Source organism: Hyperolius riggenbachi, chromosome 6 (assembly GCF_040937935.1).
Source record: "Hyperolius riggenbachi isolate aHypRig1 chromosome 6, aHypRig1.pri, whole genome shotgun sequence".
Classification (NCBI taxonomy): Eukaryota; Metazoa; Chordata; class Amphibia; order Anura; family Hyperoliidae; genus Hyperolius; species Hyperolius riggenbachi.
In genome coordinates, this window is record NC_090651.1 from 297,218,822 (window position 1) to 297,246,236 (window position 27,415).

Genomic DNA, 27,415 nt, shown 5'->3' on the forward strand with positions numbered 1-27,415 from the left:
AGTGTGGTATGTGTTAGTGTAGTTTAGTTTAGCCTAGTCTAGTTTGTTCAGTTTTGTGTTAGTCCAGTCTGGGTTAAGATATCCAGCTGACTATATAAATACATGGTTAATAAAGTTTTTTCTTTATCAAGTTAGCTCTAATATCAATATGCTCTGCAATACTGATTGTGACATCTCAAATCACAGGATGCGTCTCCTGGGAACTTTGTAGGAGGGTTAAGACCCCCAGTTACCCAGAAGTACTGCTCCAACGGATAATGACAATCCCATTTATGTCACAACACTCAGTAACAATTAGGCACGAAATTATTGTACCACCCATCAACAGCCTACTTTCACTGTATCCGGTTTATAATGTCTATATTACTCTTGTATATGTTTATCTTATTTCTGTATTAACAATGTACATTTTACTGATATCACTGTTCTATGGCCATTTAGGCCTTGTTGTAAAACTAAGAAAAACTTCTCAATAAAAAAACATTGAAACATAATTATATATATATATATATATATATATATATATATATATATATATATATATATATATATATTCCTTAAAGGACCATTATCGCCAAAACTTGTAAAATACATGAAAACACATAAATAGTACATTTCTCCCAGAGTAAAATGAGACATTTTCTCCTATGTTGCTGTCACTTACAGTAGGTAGTAGAAATCTGACAGAACTGGCAGGTTCTGGACTAGCCCACCTCCTCATGGGGGATTCTCAGGGTTTTCTTTATTTTTAAAAGCACTTAGAGAATGGCAGTTGCTCAGTCCAACTGCCAGAATAGTGTGCAAACAGGTATTGGGGTCAACTTGCATCTTTGTGTAGATCAATTCCAGGGAGTCAGGAGATTTCAGAGATCTTCAAATGACCAGCCATACTCCATTACCCACAATAATACTTTATTTTGGACAAATTGACATTATGATGATATAAATAGGACAATATGATAGTCACATCATTTAAATCATTCAGGTAGAATTTTTAGAGAGGTTATACGTTTTACTTCAACAAGTATTAGCACACAGTATAATGGTTCCAGAATGACATCACAAAGTTCAAAGTTCATTGTCATTCCAGATCTCGGAGGAACAGAATGTTGGTCTTTGGCCTGCACTTAAGAGTTGCCACCTGCCTGTTATGTACTGGTCTGGCTAGTGGACATGGAAATTGTGCAATGTTGGTTTTACTACAGGATCCATCTGAAAATGGCGCCTGCGAATAATGGTGCACGGTGTTGCCGCTTATCGCTATTTAACGTTAACACACAGAACCCTCTCTGTACCTATCCCTAAACCCCCCCTAGCGGTGCCTAACCCTAACCACCCCCCTGGTGGTGCCTAACCCTAAGACCCCCCTGGTGGTGCCTAACCCTAAGACCCCCCTGGTGGTGCCTAACCCTAACCACCCCCCTGGTGGTGCCTAATCCTAACCACCCCCCTGGTGGTGCCTAACCCTAAGACCCCCCTAAAGGTGCCTAACTCTAAGACCCCCCTGGTGGTGCCTAACTCTAAGACCCCCCTGGTCTTGCCTAACCCTAACCACCCCCCTGGTGGTGCCTAACCCTAAGACCCCCCTGGTGGTGCCTAATCCTAACCACCCCCCTGGTGGTGCCTAACCCTAACCACCCTCCTGGTGGTGCCTAACCTTAACCACCCTCCTGGTGGTGCCTAACCCTAAGACCCCCCTGATGATGCTTAACCCTAAGACCCGCCTGATGGTGCCTAACCCTAAGACCCCCCCAGTGGTGCCTAACCCTAACCTTGACAGTGTTACATTAAATCCATTCACCGTTTTGCAGTTAAATAACGTCTGCAATTTGGCTTATGTAGGGCGCTATTGATAAATAACGTTACTGTGGGCAATAACGTGTGCTGTTTGGCAAATGAACGGCACTATTGATAAATAACGTTAGTGTGTGCCACTATTGATAAATAACATTAGTATGTGCCGTTTTTCTTCTTTTTCCCTGTGCGCCATTATTATGCAGTACTAACGATAAATAGCGATAAGCGTATCTTTTTAATGCTGCGCCATTTTTATGCATAGGCGCTGTGCGCCATTTTTCACTGATCCACCCTTGACAAGGGCTTCATTGTTTAGACAGCAGGGAGAGGTGACAGCGCTTCCCAAAGCAGGCTGCATCTGAATGACTAACAGCATATGTGTGCAGAGCCTAATTCTAGGCAGGGTACACATCTTGCATTCAAAACAGATGCATCAAATTAGCATTAATGGAGGATGTTAGCTTCCAAAACAGTTTGCATGCAGAGTGTTCCGTACTGGACCCTTCCACCGCGATGATGCCATACTTATGGAAGGGGTCCTAACCTCTAACTATTTACTAAACAAGCATAGTGTGAACCAGGGAGCAGCTGGTCATAAAATGGTTCACACATTTTTATTAGACAACGGGAGAAATAGGAGTGCATCCTAAGACCAGGCCGCCTCTGAATGACTACGAACAAAGGCGTACAGAGCCCCCTAGAGGCAACATGCACACCTTACAACATACACAAGGTGGGTATGTTGCCTCTAGGGGGCTCTGCACAGCTCTGTTGGTAGTCATTCAGATACGGCCTGGTCTTAGGATGTGTTGCCATTTCTCCCCTGAAGGGCTTCATAGACAGTGTCTCCATGTGCAGTGTCTGTTTCATGTCACTTGTTTCAAGCTCAGTCCAAAGATGGCTGTAAGACACCTGCTGACCGAAGCAGATAGGTAGGATTGAGTTGTATGAATCATCTGTTATTAGGTTAGAATGGTTCCTCATCAGTTCAGGCCATATATAGCTTAGCCGAATTCTCAGTATGCTTCCCAGCTCACAGCAACCCTGAACTAAACTACTTGTGCCCATCATTTTATTATTGCAAAGCATCATCTCCCCATGCTGGCCATGGAGGCTGCCATCTTGCTTGTTAGAAATCTTGAAATGAACTTACTCGCAGAGCTGATGTTTCTGGGTAATATTTGACAGCTGCTCTAGACACTAAAGGGATACCTGTGCCTCTGATCTCTCCTGACTGGAGGATCAACTGTCAGCCCAACTCAACAATGAAAAAGTATTTTCTGGAAAATACTTTCCAATGCGTAAAAAAAAAAAGTATGTAAGTAATTATCTTCTTAAAGCGGACCCAAACCAAACATTTTTTTAATTCAAAATATTTAGTTGCACCACTCTGACACATACAAAGAAAAATAAACACTCCTTCAAACCTATGATCAATTTCAGTGCATGCTTTTCACCCTTCTCTTTTCATAGCTAGGGTTATACTGGGGGCAGCCATTAGCAATTCCTCCATTGCCGGACACCATGTACTCCACCAGTTTGCCGGAAAAATGCCGGCATTTTGAAAGAAAGGGAGGGGTTCCTCCAATAAATGTAAAATATTTTATATTTGTCATCATGCAGCTGAAAAAGGGCTGCTATTTATTATTATAATTTAGAAAATAGATTTTATTTCTGAAATCTTGTATTTTTAATTTGGGTCCACTTTAAAGGACAACTGTAGTGAGAGTTGTGTAGAGGCTGTCATATTTATTTCCTTTTAGGCAATACCATTTGCCTGACAGTGCTGCTGATCCTCTGCCTCTAATACAATTAGTCATAGGCACTGAACAAGCATGCAGCAGATCAGATGTTTCTGACATTACTGTCAGATCTGACAAGATTAGCTGCATGCTTGTTTCTGGTGTTATTCAGACACTACGGCATCCAAATATATGAGCAGGGCTGCCAGGCAACTGGTATTGTCTAAAAAGAAATAAATATGGCACCCTCCACATACCATTCGCTACAGTTGTCCTTTAACCCCCTTGCCGTTCCAATTCTGACGGCAAGGGGGCGTCGCAGCACTTTATTTTTATTTTTTTTAAATCATGTAGCGAGCCCAGGGCTTGCTACATGATAACCGCTGACAAGCGGCATCCCCTACCTAGTTCGATCGCCGCCGGCGATCTTTGCAAGCAGGAAATCCCGTTCAGAACGGGATTTCCTGCAGGGCTTCCCCCGTCGCCATGGCGTCGGGGCGGGATGACGTCATAGACGTCAGAGGGAATCCCGATCCACCCCTAAGCGTTGCCTGGCACTGATTGGCCAGGCTGCGCAAGGGGTCTGGAGGGGGGGGGGGTGGCGCGGCGGGAAGCGGCGAATCGGCGGCGATCGGGATATGCATGCAGCTAGCAAAGTGCTAGATGCATGCGGTAAAAAAAAAATTTAAAAATCGGCCCAGCGGGGCTGGAGAAATCCTTCTGCACAGGTTACCCCGAGCTGAGCTCGGGATAACTGGCAAGAAGGTTAAGTGAAAGTCACATACTCACCCATAGGTCTTGTTTGCAAAAACGGTTTTCAGTTCAGGTACACTTTTACACTAGCAGGGTAAACCTTGATTGCGTTATCATATTTTGCTGAAAGGGGCTGTAAAAGCCAAACTTGTTTTATGACCATTGTGAGATGGGCTGCAAGGCTGTGAGGGTCACCAAGGGGAGGCAAGGGAAGGGATGTGGATATTGGGAGGCCCATTAAAGTTTCACTGGAGGGACCCATGAATTGTAGTTACGCCACTGGTGGAATCTATTGAAAATCTTGGAAGGAGTAGATCCCTCTCTGATCATATCTCGATATAGGAGGGGCCATCTATCTATGTGTGGTTACATTAAAGGTGGCCATACACTCCTTAGATTAGCAGCAGATAGATCATCAGTAGATTTCTGATCTATCTGATGTGTTTAGGAACATTTTTTACTAGGAACAGATTTCCAATAGATTTCAGTTTGAAATCTATTGAAAATCGATCTGATGGCATTTTGTTGCCATCAGATTTCCATTAGGTCCAATGCAAAATGATAAGCCATCTCAAGAGATAAGCCTACATTTTCCAACGTCAGATCGATTGAAATCGATCAAAATTGATCGAAATTGGTCAATCGATTTGCGATCGATCAATTTCGATCGATCGGCCGAAAATCGGCTGAGTGTATGGGCCCCTTAAGGCTCACTCTGCTTGCCATCTGATCCTTTTGGTATAAAAAGAAATTGGGAGGATGGTCAGAGGAGGTAGCAATCAGCCCCTTGGACACCCACCAAGCCCTAGGCATTTGCCTAACGTAGCCTTGACGATAACATGTCTCTGCCATAAATGCTTATTTCTCCAACATTTGCCCTTCCTATGGACAAGCTACTGCAGACATGCATGCTTTTCCAAAGGGTTACATGGAGTGTGCAATCCACAGAGGGAATCCACAGAGGGAAGCATTATTATTTGTCATTTTATCTCTTGTGGCATTGTACAAAGCAAATAAATATAGGAAGATCAACTCACAGCAGGGTCCTGGGAGTCATGGAGACAGCAATACAAGGGCACAGACCGCAATAAAGACCTGACAGGGGTTCTAAATCCTGATACAACATTTGGTGCCCTTAAGACATGCAAAGCACTATTACAAAACATATGCATATAATCGTGCATGATCAGATATACTGCACTCTCTAGCAGGGTCAGTTGTAAAGGGGGAGATTTTGGATGTAACCAGACTACACTGATGTAGTAAGGAATGTTCACAGACCTAAAACAGCCCAGCAGGGAGATGCAGTCTATTGGCTGACGCCTGACTGCAATAGATGTGTTTTCTCCAGCACAGTTATGAGCAATGGCCACAATACTAGTGCTAATAAGACAAGTAACAACTTATCAGCACACATCAACAAGTATTTTAAGTGTTAATTCACTAAGTAGCTTGCCCTATTAACGTGTAGTGATAAGTTTTGATAGTGGAGACTAGTGTTGTCTTATCACTCCAGTCCTTTAGTTATCACCTCTGTAATTATATCCCATGCAGTATATAGGGAGGGGAGGAGCACACACAGGCAGGATGTAGCTCCACCCCTCCTGCTGCCAGGATGACATGTGATAATTCCTCACACACTTTACAGTTGTTATCACTTGCATTCATCTCTGTGAATTAACCCCATCTTTAAAGGGAAGGTTCAGGGAGTGTGGAGAAGAAATAAAAATCAATTTCCACTTACCTGGGGCTTCCTCCAGCCCGTGGTAGGCAGGAGGTGCCCTCGCCGCCGCTCCGCAGGCTCCCGGTGGTCTCCGGTGGCCGACCCGACCTGGCCAGGCCGGCTGCCAGGTCGGGCTCTTCTGCGCTCCAAGTCCTGGCCCTTCTGCGTCCCATGCCGGCACGCTGACGTCATCGGACGTCCGCCGGGCTGTACTGCGCAGGCGCAGAACTACTGCGCCTGCGCAGAACTACTGCGCCTGCGCAGTACAGCCCGGAGGACGTCCGATGACGTCAGCGCGCCCGCGTGGGACGCAGAAGTGCCAGGACTTGGAGCGCAGAAGAGCCCGACCTGGCAGTCGGCCTGGCCAGGTCGGGTCGGCCACCGGAGACCACCAGGAGCCTGCGGAGCGGCGGCGAGGGCACCTCCTGCCTGCCACGGGCTGGAGGAAGCCCCAGGTAAGTGGAAATTGATTTTTATTTTTTCTCCACCCTCCCTGAACCTTCCCTTTAACCTTAGAATTCTGTTGTTATGTTGAGGATTGAAACCTTAAATGTACAAATCACTCCTTAACTTAAGGATAGGATCCTTATTTTAAGGTTTGCCTGGGGTAAATTGCTTAGTGAATACTACATGCTTTATCACCATGGTGATAACAGTAAAAACAGCCCTGAATTGTTATTAAAGACAGGAGATGAGCTGAACTGTGGCCATCTACAAATGCCATCACAATATGCTGGCTGCTTTCTTTACATCCTTTTAGTTCTGCTTTAATAGGCCAGAAGGATACATAGGCAGCTATATCATGTGTCTGCATCCCCAGCACTAGGCATAGTACAATAAGAAAAAATATAAAAATAAATACAACAAAAAAGATATATCATTTATCTGTTTTTACCACTCTCCCACTTAAACCAGCAAACAACAAAATTCACCACTTAAAACAGGAATAGCAAAACTGACATGTTCACAGTAAAATATATAATATTATAATATATGATATACAGTATAATAAGAGAAAAGGCACAACACTCAGACTGCTGACATGGAAGACAGGCATCACTTCCTGTTACATTTGGATTTGGTTCGGTAGGATTGAATACCGACTGCCAAACTCTTCCCCTTCGGGCCAGACACGCACTTCTACAGTAGTGCAATTGCCCAATTCTTGTTGTTTGGAATGGTTTAGATGTGTCAGTGAATTATGACCGCAAATGGACAAAATAAATTAGATTGCTTTTTGAACATGACTGTGCAGTGGATTAAAGAGAACCCGAGGTGTGTTTAAAGAATGTTATCTGCATACAGAGGCTGGATCTGCCTATACAGCCCAGCCTCTGTTGCTATCCCAAACCCCACTAAGGTCCCCCTGCACTCTGCAATCCCTCATAAATCACAGCCGTGCTGTGAGGCTGTATTTACATCTGTAGTGTCAGTCTCAGCTGCTCCCCCGCCTCCTGCATAGCTCCAGTCCCTGCCCCTGTCCCTTCCCTCCAATCAGCAGGGAGGGAAGGGATGCAGGCGGGGACTGGAGTTCTGCAGGAGGCGGGGAGAGCAGCAGACTGACACTATAGAGATAAACACAGCCAGCTCTGACAAGCTGTTTGTCAGCAGCGTGGCTGTGATTTATGCGGGATTGCAGCGTGCAGGGGGACCTTAGGGGGGGTTTGGGATAGCAACAGAGGCTGGGCTGTATAGGCAGATCCAGCCTCTGTATGCAGATAATATTCTTCAAACCCACCTCGGGTTCTCTTTAAGGGTTAAAGGACAACTATGATAAAAATCTTCAAAATATAAAGTACTTGTGTACATACAAATGTAAAAATAAGCAGTAAAACTAAGCTATGTTAATAAAAGAAAAAAAAAAAGAAAAGGGCAGAAGTGATGCCACTTTTGGCCTCACAGAGAAACAATAAAAATGGAAGACAGCAGAAATATTATTTTCTTTTTCATAGAACATTGCTCTTAAATCTGACAGTGAACACAAAAAACAACAGGATAGGTAAGCTACATAAATAATTTCTTATTGGATGATTTATTTTAATTTTTTTCAGTTAACATGGAGTTTTATCCCACTTTAAACATCACTCACACCAATGAGTCCTATATTAACACTGCCGCCTATAGGTTATAAGAAGGAACTACACCCCAAAAATTATATTTAAATGTTCCTCTAGGCCTAGTCTACAAGAATCATGTGTTTGTCATAGATAGGTTGCTTCAGCTTCCATCAACTGCAGTAGGATATTACATATAATGAGCAGCAGAACTGGCTAACTGAACAATACAGTCCAATAAGAAGTTCTTGTCTGTCAGTCCTGGAATGAATCAATTATCAAGCACACTAATAGGAATGGGTTCCATGTACGCAGCAAGGCCAACATAAAGAATCCACAGGACAGACACACTCCCAGATTTCCATGCCTGTGCAGCTTTGGGAGCCATTAGTGTTCACAAACTAGCAGCACATGCCCCACGACTCTCCAATAGACACATAACTGAATAAATACTGTACAAAGATCTGAGATGAGAGTGAAAGGTCCAGGGCTTAGGAGTCAGAGTAGATGACATGCTGGTTACCCTCGCGACTCAAGAGACCTGCAAGACAAGAGCAGAAGTTAGCAGAACACTACAATGAACACTACTTTATATTTAGAGCAACGAATGCTGGGACAAAAAAAACAAATAATAATAAAAAAAAAAATAGGTAAAAGGTAGAAAACAGCTCAACTCCCAGTGAAGGACAGTGCAGGAACCTGGAGACTGGATTCCAAAAGCAAATGAAGAAAAGAAGTAGTCCGCGCTTGTCCAAACTGGTTCAAGCTTAGTTAGCTATGATTATTAAGGACCAATCTGGTCCGAAACATGTCAGCTTTTATGTGATGCTGGATACATCCTGAATAAAGCTTGAACCAGTTTGGACAAGTGCAGACTACTTCTTGTCTTCATTAAAAAATATAGTTAGATACCTATGTAGAGGGAATGCTCTGGATCCCATAGAGCCTCCTGTCCTCCCTCCATGCCCTTGGCCCACCACTGTCCCCCTCATAGAAGCTATTTGACCAACTGGTGGAATATGGGCCTTTGGGACTCCTCATGAAGGTTTCAGAAGAACTCTCATCCCCGAGTTCTTCTGAAGACGAGCGGACCCGTACTGCACATATGCCAGTCCCATCTCTACGGATGCCGCTTTCTTCAGAAGCAGTAGGGGACGTGATTGCTTCCAAAGCCTTCCGAGGTCTCCTGAAGGCGTGAAATTTCAAAGGGAGACAGCAGATGACTGAGGGCACAGAGAGAGGACCAGGAAAGGACATTGCCAGTGCTGTTTTCCCGCTTTACTGCAGAATAGCTATTGAAATCAATGGGTATGCAGAAGAGCTTGTGTCTTGCATTGTTCTTTGCCCTTGGTAGTGGTCATTTCACACTGGTTATTTGTCCCAGGTGATTGTCAACCTGTCTATCTGGGGGACTTGGCAGCTATCTTGATGTTTAGCTTACAAGCGGTATTCCTGTCAACTACCAAGATGAGACAGATTCCTAAGACAATAAGTATACTGTACATGTTTGTGATATTTTTTACTGTGTTTTTAAGCTGTGTCTATGTCGCAAAGAAATGGAGAGCACAGCTGGTGGTGTGCACCCAGGTCCAAATTCCACATCGAGGCACAGAGGTTTGTAGCCACGCTTCTGCCACAGCACAAATCTCCAGAGCTGCAGTATTTTCAGGATGAAGATTATATTTTTGGGTGTGTGCCAGGCATGCATGGAAAAATAGCACAGGGAAATTTGGGCGCAGGGTGAAGCTGACAGACAGTTCACCCTGCTCTAGTGTGAGAGATCGCAGAAAAGCCGCCGCATGTACTGGCAGTAAGGCGGCTGTTTCCGCGTCCAACGCGGCGGTTTGCACGTGGCGGCGTGCGTCTGTTGTGGCTGGGTCTGTTAGTTCACACAGAGGGATGGAGAGCTACGCGCGCGCCCGCCAGAAGTCAGGACCTTTATACCAGCAGCAGAGGTATCAGCTGATCCGGACGATCAGCTGATTCCTGCTGGACTCCTGATTGGCTGAGTGGCTCGGGCGGGGCGGCAGAGTCCTGCAACTATATATACAGCTTGCTTGTCAGTTGCTGGTTGTCTGCCATTGCGAACACTACGTGGAAGCACTCAGACCTTAGTCAGATCCAACAGTGTGTTTGAACCAGGTGGACCTGGGAATTCACACTGAGCCAGATTACTTGTACTGTTATTCTGTTTATGCTTAGACTAGTTCCAGGGTGTAGAGACCACGGACCTCACACCCAGACTAGGGAACTTGTGTTATCTATCTGTTATACTTCAGACTAGTTCCAGGGTGTAGAGACCACGGACGTCACACCCAGACTAGGGAACTTGTGTTATCTATCTGTTATACTTCAGACTAGTTCCAGGGTGTATAGACCACGGACCTCACACCCAGACTAGGGAACTTGTGTTATCTATCTGTTATACTTCAGACTAGTTCCAGGGTGTAGAGACCACGGACCTCACACCCAGACTAGGGAACTTGTGTTATCCATCTGTTATACTTCAGACTAGTTCCAGGGTGTAGAGACCACGGACCTCACACCCAGACTAGGGAACTTGCGTTATCTATCTGTTATTCATCAGACTAGTTCCAGGGTGTAGTGACCAAGGACCTCACACCCAGACTAGGCAATGTTGATTTCTGTTATGACTTACTGCTTTCCTGACTATCCCTTTGATCTCTGATTCGGTACCTCGCATATCTGATATTCCGTTGCCAGACCCTGCTTGCCTTGGATACCAAATCAGCCTTCTGTCTTTGTACTTTATCTGTCCGTGTGTTGCCGACCAGGCGTGCCCGACCTCGAGAGCTATCTCTCCTCTTAAGAGATAGGGCCTGATTCACAAAGCGGTGCAAAGTGTTTGCACGCCTGTGAAAAGCCCTTTATCACGCCTAAACTCAGTTTAGGCGTGATAAAATGAAACTCGCGCTAAATTCACGCGCACAAAGTTTTGCGCGCGCGGTGCAGTGCGTGCGATGCGCCTATTAAACCCATGGGCGCTGCGCGCGGAGTTGCGCGATTGCGCGCGCAAAGCTTTGTGCGCGGGACTTTGCGCGCGATAAAGAGCACAAAACGGTGCTAACTCAGCAGTGCAAAGGTTATCACGCCTAAAGTCTTTTAGGCGTGATAACTGAGTTATCACCGCTTTGTGAATCAGGCCCATAGTCTCCAGATCAGATAGTGACATCCACCTTCAGGTGTCACTCACTCTCTGGTCCTTCCTATCTCCAGCCTGACTCCACCCTTTGGAGAGTCTCAGGCTGCTGGAAGGTTCCTGTGCCCTCAAGAGCAGTATTCCTTTACTGCCTATGATCACCTGCTCAGCAGGTGCATTACTCAAAGTACTACTGTTACACCAAACACTCACATACCTATAGGTGTCCAGAGATTAGCAATATATCTGTATTATCATTTGTGTTATTCTCCAGACCTGCTTGTGACGCCCATCTTCCAGGGGTCACTAGCCACCGGGTCTTCTTGCTATTCAGCCTGGGACTCCGCCCCCTTGGATGTCTCAGGCTGCTGCAAGATCTCTGCACTTCCAAAGGAAGGTATTTCTCATACTGCCAAGGACCACCTGCTCCTCGGGTGGTCCTCACTCAAAGTTATTACTATTGCACAAAACACTCACACTATTTAGTCGTCCAGAGGTTAGCATTATATCTGTATTATCGGTGATTCTGCAGATCATCAATAATCAGGTATATATCTGCATTCTTGGTGATACTGCAGTTCACCAATAATCAGATTCTCTCTGCGTGCTGACACCAATGGTTACAGAATAGCAGACCCAAACCAAATGGACGCACTGTATAGGCATGTTGAAGTCCTGACTACCACGGTAAACAATCTTTCCGGGGTAACTTTGAACCAACAGACCCAGATCAGCCAGCTATTTGGGGCTATTCAGGAACTTCAATCAGCTATAAACTCAGTGCGATCTCCTCCCAGCACAGACATACGTATGCCTGTACCCGAAAGGTTTTCTGGTCACAGATCTGACTTTCAGAACTTTAGGAATAGAGTGTTATCATACTTTGAGTTGAGGCCCAATTCATCTGGAACCGTGGCACAGAGAATTACGTTTATTAAGACTCTGTTGTCAGGGGATTCCCAGACCTGGGCATATAATCTCCAGCCAGGAGATGGGGCTTTGGCCTCGGTTGAGGCATTTTTTAAAGCCATGGCTATAATTTACGATGATCCGGACATTGCCTCTACCGCTGAGCGGAAGCTCAAGACGTTGCAGCAAGGCAAGGATCCGGTTGAAAATTACGCAGCGGAGTTCAGGAAGTGGGCAGTTTCTGCGAGATGGGGCTCATTTGCACTGTTGGACTGTTTTTTGGCAGGGTTGTCGGATGCAGTTTATGATGTGATGATTGGACATCCTGAGCCCAAATCTGTAGACGAGGCAATTTCGTTGGCCGTACAGATAGATCGCCGTTTGCGCTACCAGAGACAGGTTCGTGGTAGGAATGCTAGAAGGTCTGTCTTACACGACTCTTCTCGATCTCCATCACCCGCAGATGAACCGATGCAAATCGGGTATTCAGGGTTGAGTCAGGTGAAAAAGAGTCACAGAGGGCCAAGAAAACGCAATCTATATGGTGCTAAGGGGCCAGGAGAATGCTGCTGTCTGGGGTTGGTCAACACCATAGGCGAGCAGTCGTTTCCTTTAAACAATGATCGTCTGCTCCTTCCCTGCTCTATTACATGGGAGGGTCAGACTAGTTCCGCAGAAGCCATTGTGGACTCCGGTTCTGCGGCAAAACTCATTGATTACGTTTTTGTTAAAAAATTAGGGATACCTTTGTCCCCACTTGACCGACAGATTCTGGTCACTGCAGTGGATGACTCTCCGTTGCAGAGTAGTCAATCTCTTCTTCAAACCCCTTTGTTGTCATGCTGTTTAGGGGCGTTGCATGAAGAGAGATTACAGTTCCTGGTTATGCCCATGACAACCTCCACCGTTGTTCTTGGTATGCCTTGGTTGCAACTCCACTCCCCACAGATTGACTGGGCTTCAGGTCACTTACTGGATTGGTCAGCCTATTGCCATCAGAATTGCTTGGAGAGAGTGGCAGTTTGTGCTACCAAGATACAGGTGGGAGGGGTGGCAGAGCAGGTCAAAGCAGAAACTTTAGTTAAAAGTTCCGAGCCTGAGACCGGCCTACCTCGAAAGGTGGTCAGGGCACCTGCGGAGACGGTGAAGGACTGGATGCCTAATCTGGGCCCTTGCCAGCGAGACATTCTAGAGGGTAAAACTTCTCGTCAGACCTCACCGGGTACATTGCAACATTTACCAGGGCCAGGTAAACCCCGGACTCAGAAAGGTCAAACTAGTAGGAGGAAGTCTGTAGAGTGGGAGTTTTCCCCAGGGGACATGGTGTACGTATCCTCTCGGCATGGGGTCCTGAAGCGATGGTCAACCAAACTGGGTCCTACATTCATAGGACCATTCCCAGTGACCAGGAGAGATAATTTTGTCACCTATGCTGTCGATCTCTCAGCCAGTATGAGAGGTGTAAGATCACTCCATGTGTCTCTATTGAAGCCGTCAGTACACATGGATTCCCCTCCCTCACTCCCTGTGATGGTAAAAGATCAATCGGAATGTGAGACCAAGAAGATTCTAGACCCACATTCGGGGAACCCGGTTGGGAAGTGTCCGGAGTCCACTCCTCAGGGGGGGTACTGTGAGAGATCGCGGAAAAGCCGCCGCATGTACTGGCAGTAAGGCGGCTTTTTCCGCGTCCAACGCGGCGGTTTGCACGCGGCGGTGTGCGTCTGGTGTGGCTGGGTCTGTTAGTTCACACAGAGGGGTGGAGAGCGCGCGCGCGCGCCAGAAGTCCGGACCTTTATACCAGCAGCAGAGGTATCAGCTGATCCGGACGATCAGCTGATTCCTGCTGGACTCCTGATTGGCTGAGTGGCTCGGGCGGGGCGGCAGAGTCCTGCAACTATATATACAGCTTGCTTGTCAGTTGCTGGTTGTCTGCCATTGCGAACACTACGTGGAAGCACTCAGACCTTAGTCAGATCCAACAGTGTGTTTGAACCAGGTGGACCTGGGAATTCACACTGAGCCAGATTACTTGTACTGTTATTTCGTTTATGCTTAGACTAGTTCCAGGGTGTAGAGACCACGGCCCTCACACCCAGACTAGGGAACTTGTGTTATCTATCTGTTATACTTCAGACTAGTTCCACGGTGTAGAGACCACGGACCTCACACCCAGACTAGGGAACTTGTGTTATCTATCTGTTATACTTCAGACTAGTTCCAGGGTGTAGAGACCACGGACCTCACACCCAGACTAGGGAACTTGCGTTATCTATCTGTTATTCATCAGACTAGTTCCAGGGTGTAGAGACCAAGGACCTCACACCCAGACTAGGGAACTTGCGTTATCTATCTGTTATTCATCAGACTAGTTCCAGGGTGTAGAGACCAAGGACCTCACACCCAGACTAGGCATTGTTGATTTCTGTTATGACTTACTGCTTTCCAGACTATCCCTTTGATCTCTGATTCGGTACCTCGCATATCTGATATTCCGTTGCCAGATCCTGCTTGCCTTGGATACCGAATCAGCCTTCTGTCTTTGTACTTTATCTGTCCGTGTGTTGCCGACCAGGCGTGCCCGACCTCGAGAGCTATCTCTCCTCTTAAGAGATAGTCTCCAGATCAGATAGTGACATCCACCTTCAGTTGTCACTCACTCTCTGGTCCTTCCTATCTCCAACATGACTCCACCCTTTGGAGAGTGTCAGGCTGCTGGAAGGTTCCTGTGTCCTCAAGAGCAGTATTCCTTTACTGCCTATGATCACCTGCTCAGCAGGTGCATTACTCAAAGTACTACTGTTACACCAAACACTCACATACCTATAGGTGTCCAGAGGTTAGCAATATATCTGTATTATCAGTGATTCTGCAGATCATCAATAATCAGGTATATATCTGCATTCTTGGTGACACTGCAGATCACCAATAATCAGATTCTCTCTGCGTGCTGACACCAATCGTTACATCTAGCTTATCTTTTTTTTCTAAACTATTCCCCTACTGGCTGCCTACATTTTTTGTTCCCCGCGTAATTCAGGCTCCAGCCATTTTTCTTGTAATTTAGGCTCAGGCTATTGCCGCCACCCAAATTACTTGGTGAGCGCCACTGTAGCCATAATTCTCATTAAGGCCTGTGGCAGCACCCAATTTACCTGTCTTGCTGTGCCAGACCCTCCTGTACTACAAATAGCAGCAGAAGACCTGCTCACAGTGCATCTATTGGGGTGCCGGTATGGCATATGCCATGGGCGCCTCTTACTGGGGGCAGTGCTCTGTAGCATCCTTGGTGTTCTCCGTACAGATTCTAATTTTTATCTTCCTTTGGGGGACAAGTTCTTTGTTATTTGGGTAATATGAATAGGCTGACCTATTGTGATACTCCATTCTTATAAGCCATGCTTCACTTAAACTTGAACACAACCTGTTCAACCGTGACTACACATTAAAATGTTTGGAGGGCCCCACCCTCTTCTCTGGGGGAGAATTTCAATGTTTGCCATAGGCGCTGTTTTCCCTAGATACGCCTTTGCCTTCTATAACCCTCTACAACAGGTTACTTTAGGTGACATGACAATAGCCCTAGAAGAACAAGATTTTAAGTTCTTTTTCTCTCCTCCTAAGGTATTACTATCTTTCTCACCTTAACAAAATGATTTACTGCATATACTCGTGTATAAGACGACCCGAGTATAAGCCAACCCCCCAACTTTTACCTTAAAAAACTGGAAAAAATGTTTGACCTGAGTATAAGCCGGGGGTGGCAAAAGCCACAACCAAAACACCACTCACTGCCATAGCTGGCCACAACCATATATTAGAAAAGCAGCATAAATTCAGCAGGTTGCAATAATAAGCCAGAACATAGGCCTACAATGGAGATGGACATGCAAAGAACTCCTGTTGCAAAGTTTAAGCTGGCATAAAGATAAAGCAAGGAATGCAGAGCCACATAGTCATGTATCTAAAACTTGATATAGGAATGCAAGGATTCTCACCACTCAGTAGACACTGTCCCTGTATGCCTTCCAAGGCTACAACTCGAGATGAGATTAGCTGGGACCTCCAATGATAATGTCAAGTGTGTGGTCTCCCTCAGCTGATGCACCACTGTGCTGTGCATATATAGTGGGGGCACTGTGGTGGCTACTCAAAGAGTAGAGACTCGAGTATAAGCCGAGACCCACACTTTTGGGCCACTTTTTTGGTCCAAAAATTAAGCTTATACTCGAGTATATACAGTATAGTGATTTTATTTTAATAAATAAATGAATTAATCTTTTAGCTCACTTTTGATAAATCCAATGTAACATTTTTGCAAATAGTCCTGGATCTGCCCCCAGTTCAAATATCTGTTTTGGGTAAAAATGACTCTTCCGTAAACCAAGAATGAGCTACAGAAATGTTACAGGGAAAACATATCTCTCTCTCATTCTGAATGCTTCCAAATATGCCCAGGAGTAATTGTGCAGACAGGAAGGTTAATGGTGGGGAATGGGAATATTTTTAGCAGAAGGTGCCGTATTCTTTAGCTTGACAATCTCCTAGATGGGGTGCTGCGACGGTAATAGATAATACGCAGGGAACGATGAGGAAGAGGATACAGAACTGAGCAGCTACAATGGTGGATTTCGGGATGCAACTCACAACAATAGCAGAGCTAACCGAGCAGGAAGAATCATTTCAGAGTGTGTGAACAGGGGAAGTAATGTAGCAAGGCAATTGCATTAGTGTAATGCTGGCAGATTCCCCAGCCATGGGAGATAAGTAATAATTGTGTGCTAATGATCAGGAGGGCTATGTATTCTTTAGCAATGGACATCAGATGGATGGAGCTAATGATGCGTTGACAAAGCCTCTGGCTAAGTTGTTAGAGGGAGGAGTGTGTTTTGCTGCAATGCCAGGATTTGCTAATTGATGAAGAAGACCTGCTTCTCACCTGCCAGGAGGTGGCGCTGTGATTTAATGGACTATACTTTTTATTACTTAAAGTGAACCTGAAGCAAAAAAAAACTTATAAGATAAGGAATTGTATGTGTAGTGCAGCTAAGAAATAGAACAAAGAAAAGAGTCATATTGTTTTCCAGTACAGGAAAAGTTAAAAAAAAAAAACACTTTTGGTTGAATTCAGTCCTGTTTTCTGAAGCACTTAAGAGATAAGGTTTTACTGAAAGGTTTTACATTTACTAAAGCCTGAGATAAGCCGAAAGGCGGCTCATCCTGCGCCTGCTGAAAGTCCTGCATCCCTGAACTTCATCCCTCATCCTAGTGATACATTCAGAGAGTGGAAAGTGACTGTTATGTTCTGCTGGAAGAAGCAACACACAGGCGGCAGAGAGTTCAGTCCAGCCCCCTATGCCCACCATATACTCACGTGTAGCTGTTTTGCTGCTGTCTGCGCCGGGCTGTTCTCATTTTCTCAAACCTGGCCTCCATCTCCTCCAGCACTTTTGGGGTGTAGCGCACAACCAACTTCACTGTCCCCTGCGCTGCCTTCAGAAGCTCCACCGCCTTCTCATGCTGCTCCCCTTCCACACTCTGTAGAGGAACAAGCGTCAGAATCAGGATTGGTGTTATCAGGTATGAAGGGGTGAAAGGGTAAACCCAACCGTTAATACAACATACAAGTAGCAAGAAAAAGTATGTGAACCCTTCTGGAATTATATGGATGCTGAACTGAAACAGTTCTGTACGAGGAATGGTCAAGAATTACTCCTGACCGTCATGTACGTCTGGTCTGCAACTGCAGGAAGCATTTGGTAGAAGTTATTGCTGCGAAAGGAGGTTCAACCAATTATTAACCAGCCTGGCGGTATGGACAAGCTCAGCTCGGCCATTGCCGCCGGAGGCTGCCGCTCAGGCCCTGCTGGGCCGATTTTAATCAAATAAAAAGGAGCACACGCAGCCGGCACTTTGCCAGCCGCGTGTGCTACCTGATCGCCGGCGCAGCGCGGCGATTCGCCGTGTGCAGCGGCGAAAGAGGGTCCCCCAGCCGCCCGAGCCCAGCGCAGCCGGACCAAACAGTTCCGCCCAGCGGTAAGGGCTGGATCGGAGGCGGCTGACGTCCATGACGTCACTCCACTCGTCGCCATGGCGACGAGGAAAGCATAACAAGAAGGGCCGCTCATCGCGGCCTTTCTTGTTACTTCTGATCCCCGGAGGCGATCAGAAGTACGCATTAGGAGCGCCCTCTAGTGGGCTTTCATGCAGCCAACTTTCAGTTGGCTGCATGCAATAGTTTTTTTTTTTATTAAAAAAAAAAGTCCGGTCGCCAGCCTGGCGATCTTAATAGAACGCCAAGCTGGTTAAATCCAAGGGTTCACATACCTTTTCCACCTGCACTGTGAATTTTTACATGGTGTGTTCAATAAAAAATATGGAAACATTTAATTATTTGTGTGGTATTCGTTTAAGCAGACTGTGCTTGTCTATTGTTGTGACTTAGATGAAGATCAGATTACATTTTATGACCAATTTGTGCAGAAATCCATAGAATTCCAAAGCGTTCATATACTTTTTCTTGCTACTGTGTATGACAAACTACTGCATTTTGCAATGTAAAGTTAGCTATTACCTTTGAGATAGTAGTTTTAGGTAGCCTTTGTCTCTCCCCCAGATATTAGTATTGTCTCTTCCCAGATATTAATATTAGATAGCCTTTGTCTCTCCCCAGATATTAGTATTGTCTCTCCCCAGATATTAGTATTAGGTGGCCTTTGTCTCTCCCCAGATATTAGTATTAGGTGGCCTTTGTCTCTCCCCAGATATTAGTAGTATTCGATAGCCTTTGTCTTTCCCCCAGATATTAGTATTAGCCTTTGTCTCTCCCCAGATATTAGTATTAGGTAGCCTTTGTTTCTACCCAGATATTAGTATTAGGTAGCCTTTGTTTCTACCCAGATAGTAGTATTAGATAGCCTTTGTCTCTACCCAGATATTAGTATTAGATAGCCTTTGTCTCTACCCAGATATTAGTATTAGGAAGCCTTTGTCTCTACCCAGATATTAGTATTAGGTAGCCTTTGTTTCTACTCAGATAGTAGTATTAGGTAGCCTTTGTCTCTACCCAGATATTAGTATTAGGAAGCCTTTGTCTCTACCCAGATATTAGTATTAGGTAGCCTTTGTTTCTACTCAGATAGTAGTATTAGGTAGCCTTTGTTTCTACCCAGATATTAGTATTAGATAGCCTTTGTCTCTACCCAGATATTAGTATTAGGTAACCTTTGTCTCTACCCAGATATTAGTATTAGATAGCCTTTGTCTCTACCCAGATATTAGTATTAGGTAGCCTTTGTCTCTCCCCAGATATTAGTATTGGGTAGCCTTTGTCTCTACCCAGATATTAGTATTAGGTAGCCTTTGTTTCTACTCAGATATTAGTATTAGGTAGCCTTTGTTTCTACCCAGATATTAGTATTAGGTAGCCTTTGTCTCTACCCAGATATTAGTATTAGGTAGCCTTTGTTTCTACCCAGATAGTAGTATTAGATAGATTTTGTCTCTACCCAGATATTAGTATTAGGTAGCCTTTGTTTCTACCCAGATATTAGTATTAGATAGCCTTTGTCTCTCCCAGATATTAGTATTAGGTAGCCTTTGTCTCTACCCAGATATTAGTATTAGGTAACCTTTGTCTCTACCCAGATATTAGTATTAGATAGCCTTTGTCTCTCCCAGATATTAGTATTAGGTAGCCTTTGTCTCTCCCCCAGATATTAGTATTGGGTAGCCTTTGTCTCTCCCCCAGATATTAGTATTAGATAGCCTTTGTCTCTCCCCCAGATATTAGTATTAGGTAGCCTTTGTCTCTACCCAGATATTAGTATTAGGTAAAATGTGTCTCTACCCAGATATTAGTATTAGATAGCCTTTGTCTCTACCCAGATATTAGTATCAGATAGCCTTTGTCTCTACCCAGATATTAGTATTAGATAGCCTTTGTCTCTACCCAAATATTAGTATTAGATAGCCTTTATCTCTACCCAGATATTAGTATTAGGTAACCTTTGTCTCTACCCAGATATTAGTATTAGGTAACCTTTGTCTCTACACAGATATTAGTATTAGATAGCCTTTATCTCTACCCAGATATTAGTATTAGGTAACCTTTGTCTCTACCCAGATATTAGTATTAGGTAACCTTTGTTTCTACCCAGATATTAGTATTAGGTAGCCTTTGTCTCTACCCAGATATTAGTATTAGGTAGCCTTTGTTTCTACCCAGATAGTAGTATTAGATAGATTTTGTCTCTACCCAGATATTAGTATTAGGTAGCCTTTGTTTCTACCCAGATATTAGTATTAGATAGCCTTTGTCTCTCCCAGATATTAGTATTAGGTAGCCTTTGTCTCTACCCAGATATTAGTATTAGGTAACCTTTGTCTCTACCCAGATATTAGTATTAGATAGCCTTTGTCTCTCCCAGATATTAGTATTAGGTAGCCTTTGTCTCTCCCCCATATATTAGTATTGGGTAGCCTTTGTCTCTCCCCCAGATATTAGTATTAGATAGCCTTTGTCTCTACCCAGATATTAGTATTAGGAAGCCTTTGTCTCTACCCAGATATTAGTATTAGGTAGCCTTTGTTTCTACTCAGATAGTAGTATTAGGTAGCCTTTGTCTCTACCCAGATATTAGTATTAGGAAGCCTTTGTCTCTACCCAGATATTAGTATTAGGTAGCCTTTGTTTCTACTCAGATAGTAGTATTAGGTAGCCTTTGTTTCTACCCAGATATTAGTATTAGATAGCCTTTGTCTCTACCCAGATATTAGTATTAGGTAACCTTTGTCTCTACCCAGATATTAGTATTAGATAGCCTTTGTCTCTACCCAGATATTAGTATTAGGTAGCCTTTGTCTCTCCCCAGATATTAGTATTGGGTAGCCTTTGTCTCTACCCAGATATTAGTATTAGGTAGCCTTTGTTTCTACTCAGATATTAGTATTAGGTAGCCTTTGTTTCTACCCAGATATTAGTATTAGGTAGCCTTTGTCTCTACCCAGATATTAGTATTAGGTAGCCTTTGTTTCTACCCAGATAGTAGTATTAGATAGATTTTGTCTCTACCCAGATATTAGTATTAGGTAGCCTTTGTTTCTACCCAGATATTAGTATTAGATAGCCTTTGTCTCTCCCAGATATTAGTATTAGGTAGCCTTTGTCTCTACCCAGATATTAGTATTAGGTAACCTTTGTCTCTACCCAGATATTAGTATTAGATAGCCTTTGTCTCTCCCAGATATTAGTATTAGGTAGCCTTTGTTTCTACTCAGATAGTAGTATTAGGTAGCCTTTGTTTCTACCCAGATATTAGTATTAGATAGCCTTTGTCTCTACCCAGATATTAGTATTAGGTAACCTTTGTCTCTACCCAGATATTAGTATTAGATAGCCTTTGTCTCTACCCAGATATTAGTATTAGGTAGCCTTTGTCTCTCCCCAGATATTAGTATTGGGTAGCCTTTGTCTCTACCCAGATATTAGTATTAGGTAGCCTTTGTTTCTACTCAGATATTAGTATTAGGTAGCCTTTGTTTCTACCCAGATATTAGTATTAGGTAGCCTTTGTCTCTACCCAGATATTAGTATTAGGTAGCCTTTGTTTCTACCCAGATAGTAGTATTAGATAGATTTTGTCTCTACCCAGATATTAGTATTAGGTAGCCTTTGTTTCTACCCAGATATTAGTATTAGATAGCCTTTGTCTCTCCCAGATATTAGTATTAGGTAGCCTTTGTCTCTACCCAGATATTAGTATTAGGTAACCTTTGTCTCTACCCAGATATTAGTATTAGATAGCCTTTGTCTCTCCCAGATATTAGTATTAGGTAGCCTTTGTCTCTCCCCCAGATATTAGTATTGGGTAGCCTTTGTCTCTCCCCCAGATATTAGTATTAGATAGCCTTTGTCTCTCCCCCAGATATTAGTATTAGGTAGCCTTTGTCTCTACCCAGATATTAGTATTAGGTAAAATGTGTCTCTACCCAGATATTAGTATTAGATAGCCTTTGTCTCTACCCAGATATTAGTATCAGATAGCTTTGTCTCTACCCAGATATTAGTATTAGATAGCCTTTGTCTCTACCCAAATATTAGTATTAGATAGCCTTTATCTCTACCCAGATATTAGTATTAGGTAACCTTTGTCTCTACCCAGATATTAGTATTAGGTAACCTTTGTCTCTACACAGATATTAGTATTAGATAGCCTTTATCTCTACCCAGATATTAGTATTAGGTAACCTTTGTCTCTACCCAGATATTAGTATTAGGTAACCTTTGTTTCTACCCAGATATTAGTATTAGGTAGCCTTTGTCTCTACCCAGATATTAGTATTAGGTAGCCTTTGTTTCTACCCAGATAGTAGTATTAGATAGATTTTGTCTCTACCCAGATATTAGTATTAGGTAGCCATTGTTTCTACCCAGATATTAGTATTAGATAGCCTTTGTCTCTCCCAGATATTAGTATTAGGTAGCCTTTGTCTCTACCCAGATATTAGTATTAGGTAACCTTTGTCTCTACCCAGATATTAGTATTAGATAGCCTTTGTCTCTCCCAGATATTAGTATTAGGTAGCCTTTGTCTCTCCCCCAGATATTAGTATTGGGTAGCCTTTGTCTCTACCCAGATATTAGTATTAGGTAGCCTTTGTTTCTACCCAGATATTAGTATTAGGTAGCCTTTGTCTCTACCCAGATATTAGTATTAGGTAGCCTTTGTTTCTACTCAGATATTAGTATTAGGTAGCCTTTGTCTCTACCCAGATATTAGTATTAGGTAGCCTTTGTTTCTACCCAGATATTAGTATTAGGTAGCCTTTGTCTCTACCCAAATATTAGTATTAGATAGCCTTTATCTCTACCCAGATATTAGTATTAGGTAACCTTTGTCTCTACCCAGATATTAGTATTAGATAGCCTTTGTCTCTCCCCAGAGAGGCAGCCGTTCTAGCATCAGTTTCCCCGGGTGTACAGTCTGTTGGCAGACTGATAAGGCTGGTTTTGACCGATCTGCTGAGCGGATCAGTCAAAACCAGCCTTATAAGCCTGCCGACAGACTGTACACACGGGAAAACTGTCGCTAGAACGGCCGCCCCGCGGGCAGGTCTGACGACCCGTCGTTTGCAGAGATCAGGCATGTGTATGCGCCTTTTGTCTCTACCCAGATATTAGTATTATATTGCAACTAATATATATGCAGAGGATATACAGTATGCAGTTTTGTCGCTTTCTCTTTGCAGACTTGGAAAGGAAATCTGGTGTGCAAAGTGAATATTTAAATGAACTTGAATTATCTTTCTATGTACAGTATTTATTTCTGCATGCTGGTTACTGGCAAGTCAGAACTTTGTGTAGATAGTGAGGCTGACTCACCACACCATTTACTGACAGAAGCTGATCTCCGCGCTTCAGTCCTCCATGACGGTCAGCAACTCCACCAGGAATGATGCGCGAGATGTAAATTGGGGAGTTCTGCTCTTTACCACCCATAATGTTGAACCCCAGGCCCTCATCAGTCTTTGGAAGCTCAACCACACGTGGATGGGCGTGGCCCTCACTGGCTGCAAAGGCTGCAACAGTCGCCTGGAAGGGAAAGAAAAAGTTGGTGAATGCAGCAAATATTTGTTGAGCATCTTTCATGCGTTGCTGCATTGTTTACATTCTGAAAAAATGTATTATGGGGGGGAAGAGGAGACATCTTTAGTCCCGTCAGGTGCATCGCCATGGAATGTTTGTTTCTGAGAATTCCGAAACCAGTGAAAATAATGCCTGGTCTCCCAGAATACTGTGGGAGGAGAATTGCGCATAGCTAAACAGCCTAGGCTAAGCATCACTAGGAGGGTTGGGCTACATACCAATACACAGTAAATAGATGTAGAAAGTGTTTCTGATTCTGAACTGATCCGGTGCTACTATAGAGGCAAATAGAGCCTGTAGGGGCCTCCAAGGTATCTTCCCCTCCCCAACTTAACTGTTGTTCCCCGGGGGCCCCTGCAGAGTCTTCAGCAGAGGAGCAGCAAACCTGCCCCAGTGGGTGCACTGTTCTTACAGTCTGTGGCTCCACGCACTCCAGTCTTCATCCACCTGCATCTTCTCTATGACCTGCAGCATGTGCTGGGACACAGAGGAGAAGCACAGTTGCGAGGATGAAGTCGGAGAGTGCACAGAGCCACAGACTGACAGAGGAGGGCGCCCATCTGCACGTGCCAGACGCTACTCTGCCAAAGACTCTACAGGGGCCCCAGGGAGCACAGTTAACCACTTTAGGGCGAGAGCAATTTTCACATACCATGTTTCCCCTAAAGTAAGTCATCCCCTGAGAATAAGCCCTAGCAGGAATTCCTAGCATGCTTGCAATATAAGACATCACCCAAATATAAGCCCCAGCAGCAGCCCACATGACACCAGCCAAGACAAGTGACGCTCAATACAAAGCCTGGATACAGGAGAGCAGCAGTATAATGTGAGTTCTACAGTCCTGTATATGTGTGTCAGGCAATTTGACTTTTTGTTGGGCCCAGCCCTCCTGATCTGTCGTGATAAGCAGCAGCAGCAGCACTTCACCTCTTCCCAGGACACAGAGCTTATCCTGTCATAGCTCTCGGGAACCTGACAGAGTTCTCTGCCTGCTAGAAATAGACTCTTACCCACATGATCAGCAGAATCAATTTCTTGTAAGCGAGAGCCAATATCTGCAGACCACAAGCTCTGTGCTTGTGTTTCAGCATGGCATGCAGTATATACATTTTGTATAGGAAAACTACCAGTGTTTCCCCCAAAATAAGACATCCTCTGAAAATAAGCCCTAGCACATCTTTTAGAGCAAAAATTTATATAAGTCTTATTTTCGGGGAAACACGGTATCAGCACTGCGCCCATTCATTCGCCAATAACTTTATTACTACTAATCACACCTAAATTATCTATATATTGTTTTTTCAGGACAAATTAGGCTATTTGTGTGTGAAAATTTTGTTTAGTAATTACCTTATTCTCTATGCATTTTAAAAGGGAAATTAAGGTAAAAAATAGAAAAACACACTAGTTCTCCATTAACATCCAATATAGCTTTACAATAAACAGTGCTAAGAATAAGTTAAGCCCACACATTTGATTTGCTCATCCATACTGGTTATTACAACATTTAGGTTATGTTCCTAGCACAATGTATGATGACAATATTGTATTTGGAAATAAAGGTGTGCTTTTTGCTTGCTCATTGTACACTATCGATGATAATGAGACCTTATTTGCAAAATAATAGTAATATACCCTCATGGCATACGTATATAAAAAGCAAAGTTCCTGAGGTAATATTACTTTTTTTTCTCTCTTATATTCTGTCACTTTGTTTTCATTTTACAAGTCTTTTATTTTGGTACCGAATATCCAAAATGTTATTGCTTTTGATTCAGTTTTTGACTAAAACTAATACACAACACACAAGGCCTCAACTATAACACTCTCTAAACTCCATTCTACAACTTATCAGGGTTAAAATGTTACCACATATGTCTCTTGTAGTTTTGCTAAAACTTTCCAAAGTTTGATCATAGTTTTGAAAATTACTTTTTTATGTTGGACTGAGTTTGTCCCTTCCCATTTTTTATGTGACGTGCGCCTAAGCTCTAAGACACATTAAAATGTATTCTACAAGTCTTCACAGTTGAAATGATACCACATATGCCTCATTTAGTAACAAACTGGTGGTGCAGTTTCCACAACTACACTGGACAAATATATTCATGTAGTTAGGCTTAAGTGGTTAAGTTAGGGGGTGATTTGGATGTCAGCACCCGGCTCAAGGGCCCTGAAATTTGGATGTAACAAAGGGCCCTACTGCTGCCTTTTGGCTGGGGGGTGTCTGTTGGGGGCCCCCAGGTTGATTTTGCCCAGGAGCCCTATGTTTACTAGAACCAACCCTGAAACCAGGATAATGAACTGTAAAAGTTGGTATCCTGAATAATGTACTGCATTCTACTACTGTATATGTCACTACAGTGCCTCTTTCAAATAAAGTACATCGTGACGCTGTAAAATTCATGTACTTTATTTGTATACATAGAAAAAACTGTGAGGCTAGTGGCACACTAGGCAGAATCGCTAGCGTTGCGGAAAAACGCTAGCATTTTGCCTATAATGAAAGTCTATGGGCCGCATGTAAAAATGCATATACCCGTTTGTGTATTTTGCAAGTGAGTTTTTCAAAATGCATAACTTGCTGCATGATTCTCAAAAACGCATCTAAAACGCCCATAATGTATCTCAATGGAGACACAGAGGACTGCATTTTTAATTGCTTCTATTGATACTTTATTTTACTCCATTGATAAAGGGAAAACTTTAAAAAATGCAAATACATCAAAAGGCATAAAAAATTAAAAAACGTACTATGGAGAAAACCGCTTGGTTTTCCCCACTGCCTTGTGTTCTTAGCCTAAATGATCCAGATCAGTAAATTATGACATAAATCACCCTACTGGAGCCCTTCTGACAGTGGCAGCTCTAAGTACATGCCTACTGTGCCTAATAGTTTTTCTGGCCGTGGTTGGGGGCTACAAGGATTAGGTTTACCAGTGGCACAGAGTGCAGTGTAAGAGAGGACAGAGATTTAAAATCCACAGCTTAGCAGAGAAGGACTTTGGAAGGGGACCTGCCTCTTCATAAGTACATCATTTACTAAGGCCAGCCTTAGTAAGGCTCTCTGAGGATCATTGAAGACCATGGAAGGTATTTGCGATAATTCACTTTTAAGTGAGCGATGCTTTTTAGTAGTATTTTTTACTTTCCTAGTGGTTTTGGGTCATCCCAAGCTGCTTGGGTAATTCTGTTGAAGAACATTGATGGCACCTTACCCTGTAAATTTCACAAAGTTGCAATACAATCACAATCCACAAGGTGGCAAGAGTTTGCATCCATCACTTGAGTATATTTTGCCTAAAGGTACCGGTATTTGTGATAATTCAGCTTCAAGTGAGCATCTACTAGTTTTGCAAGATGCATCACTCCTGAATATGCAAATGATCTTTATGCCCCTGAAGCCAGGCTTACCTTCAGAATGGCTGATGTACAGCAAACCTATAGCTTATACATTTTACAGAGCCACATCAACCCAACACGCAGGCAGCCTGTTTTGGACCTTCTGAGGAGCTGTTAAAAAAGTCGCGGACAAAAAATGGGCGCAGTTGTTATTTATCGTAATATAGGTAGCCGTTACGCTATTTAGCCGGCGGCTGCAATTAAGTTGTTATTCACAGTATTATTGTT

General features: G+C 43.7%; 1 protein-coding gene across 1 annotated transcript in view; it reads right to left on the minus strand.

The window, feature by feature from the left end:
• Positions 1-7,746: 7,746 nt before the first annotated feature.
• The window catches only part of LIN7B (lin-7 homolog B, crumbs cell polarity complex component), a 40,042-nt gene continuing 20,373 nt past the window's right edge, over positions 7,747-27,415 (minus strand). Inside the window, exons 4-6 of the mRNA XM_068242896.1 lie at positions 23,522-23,731; positions 17,513-17,676; positions 7,747-8,610 (exon numbers count right to left, since the gene is read on the minus strand). Of these exons, the coding sequence (XP_068098997.1) occupies positions 8,589-8,610; positions 17,513-17,676; positions 23,522-23,731 (396 nt within the window). The 3' untranslated portion in view covers positions 7,747-8,588. The remainder of the gene's footprint in view (positions 8,611-17,512; positions 17,677-23,521; positions 23,732-27,415) is intronic.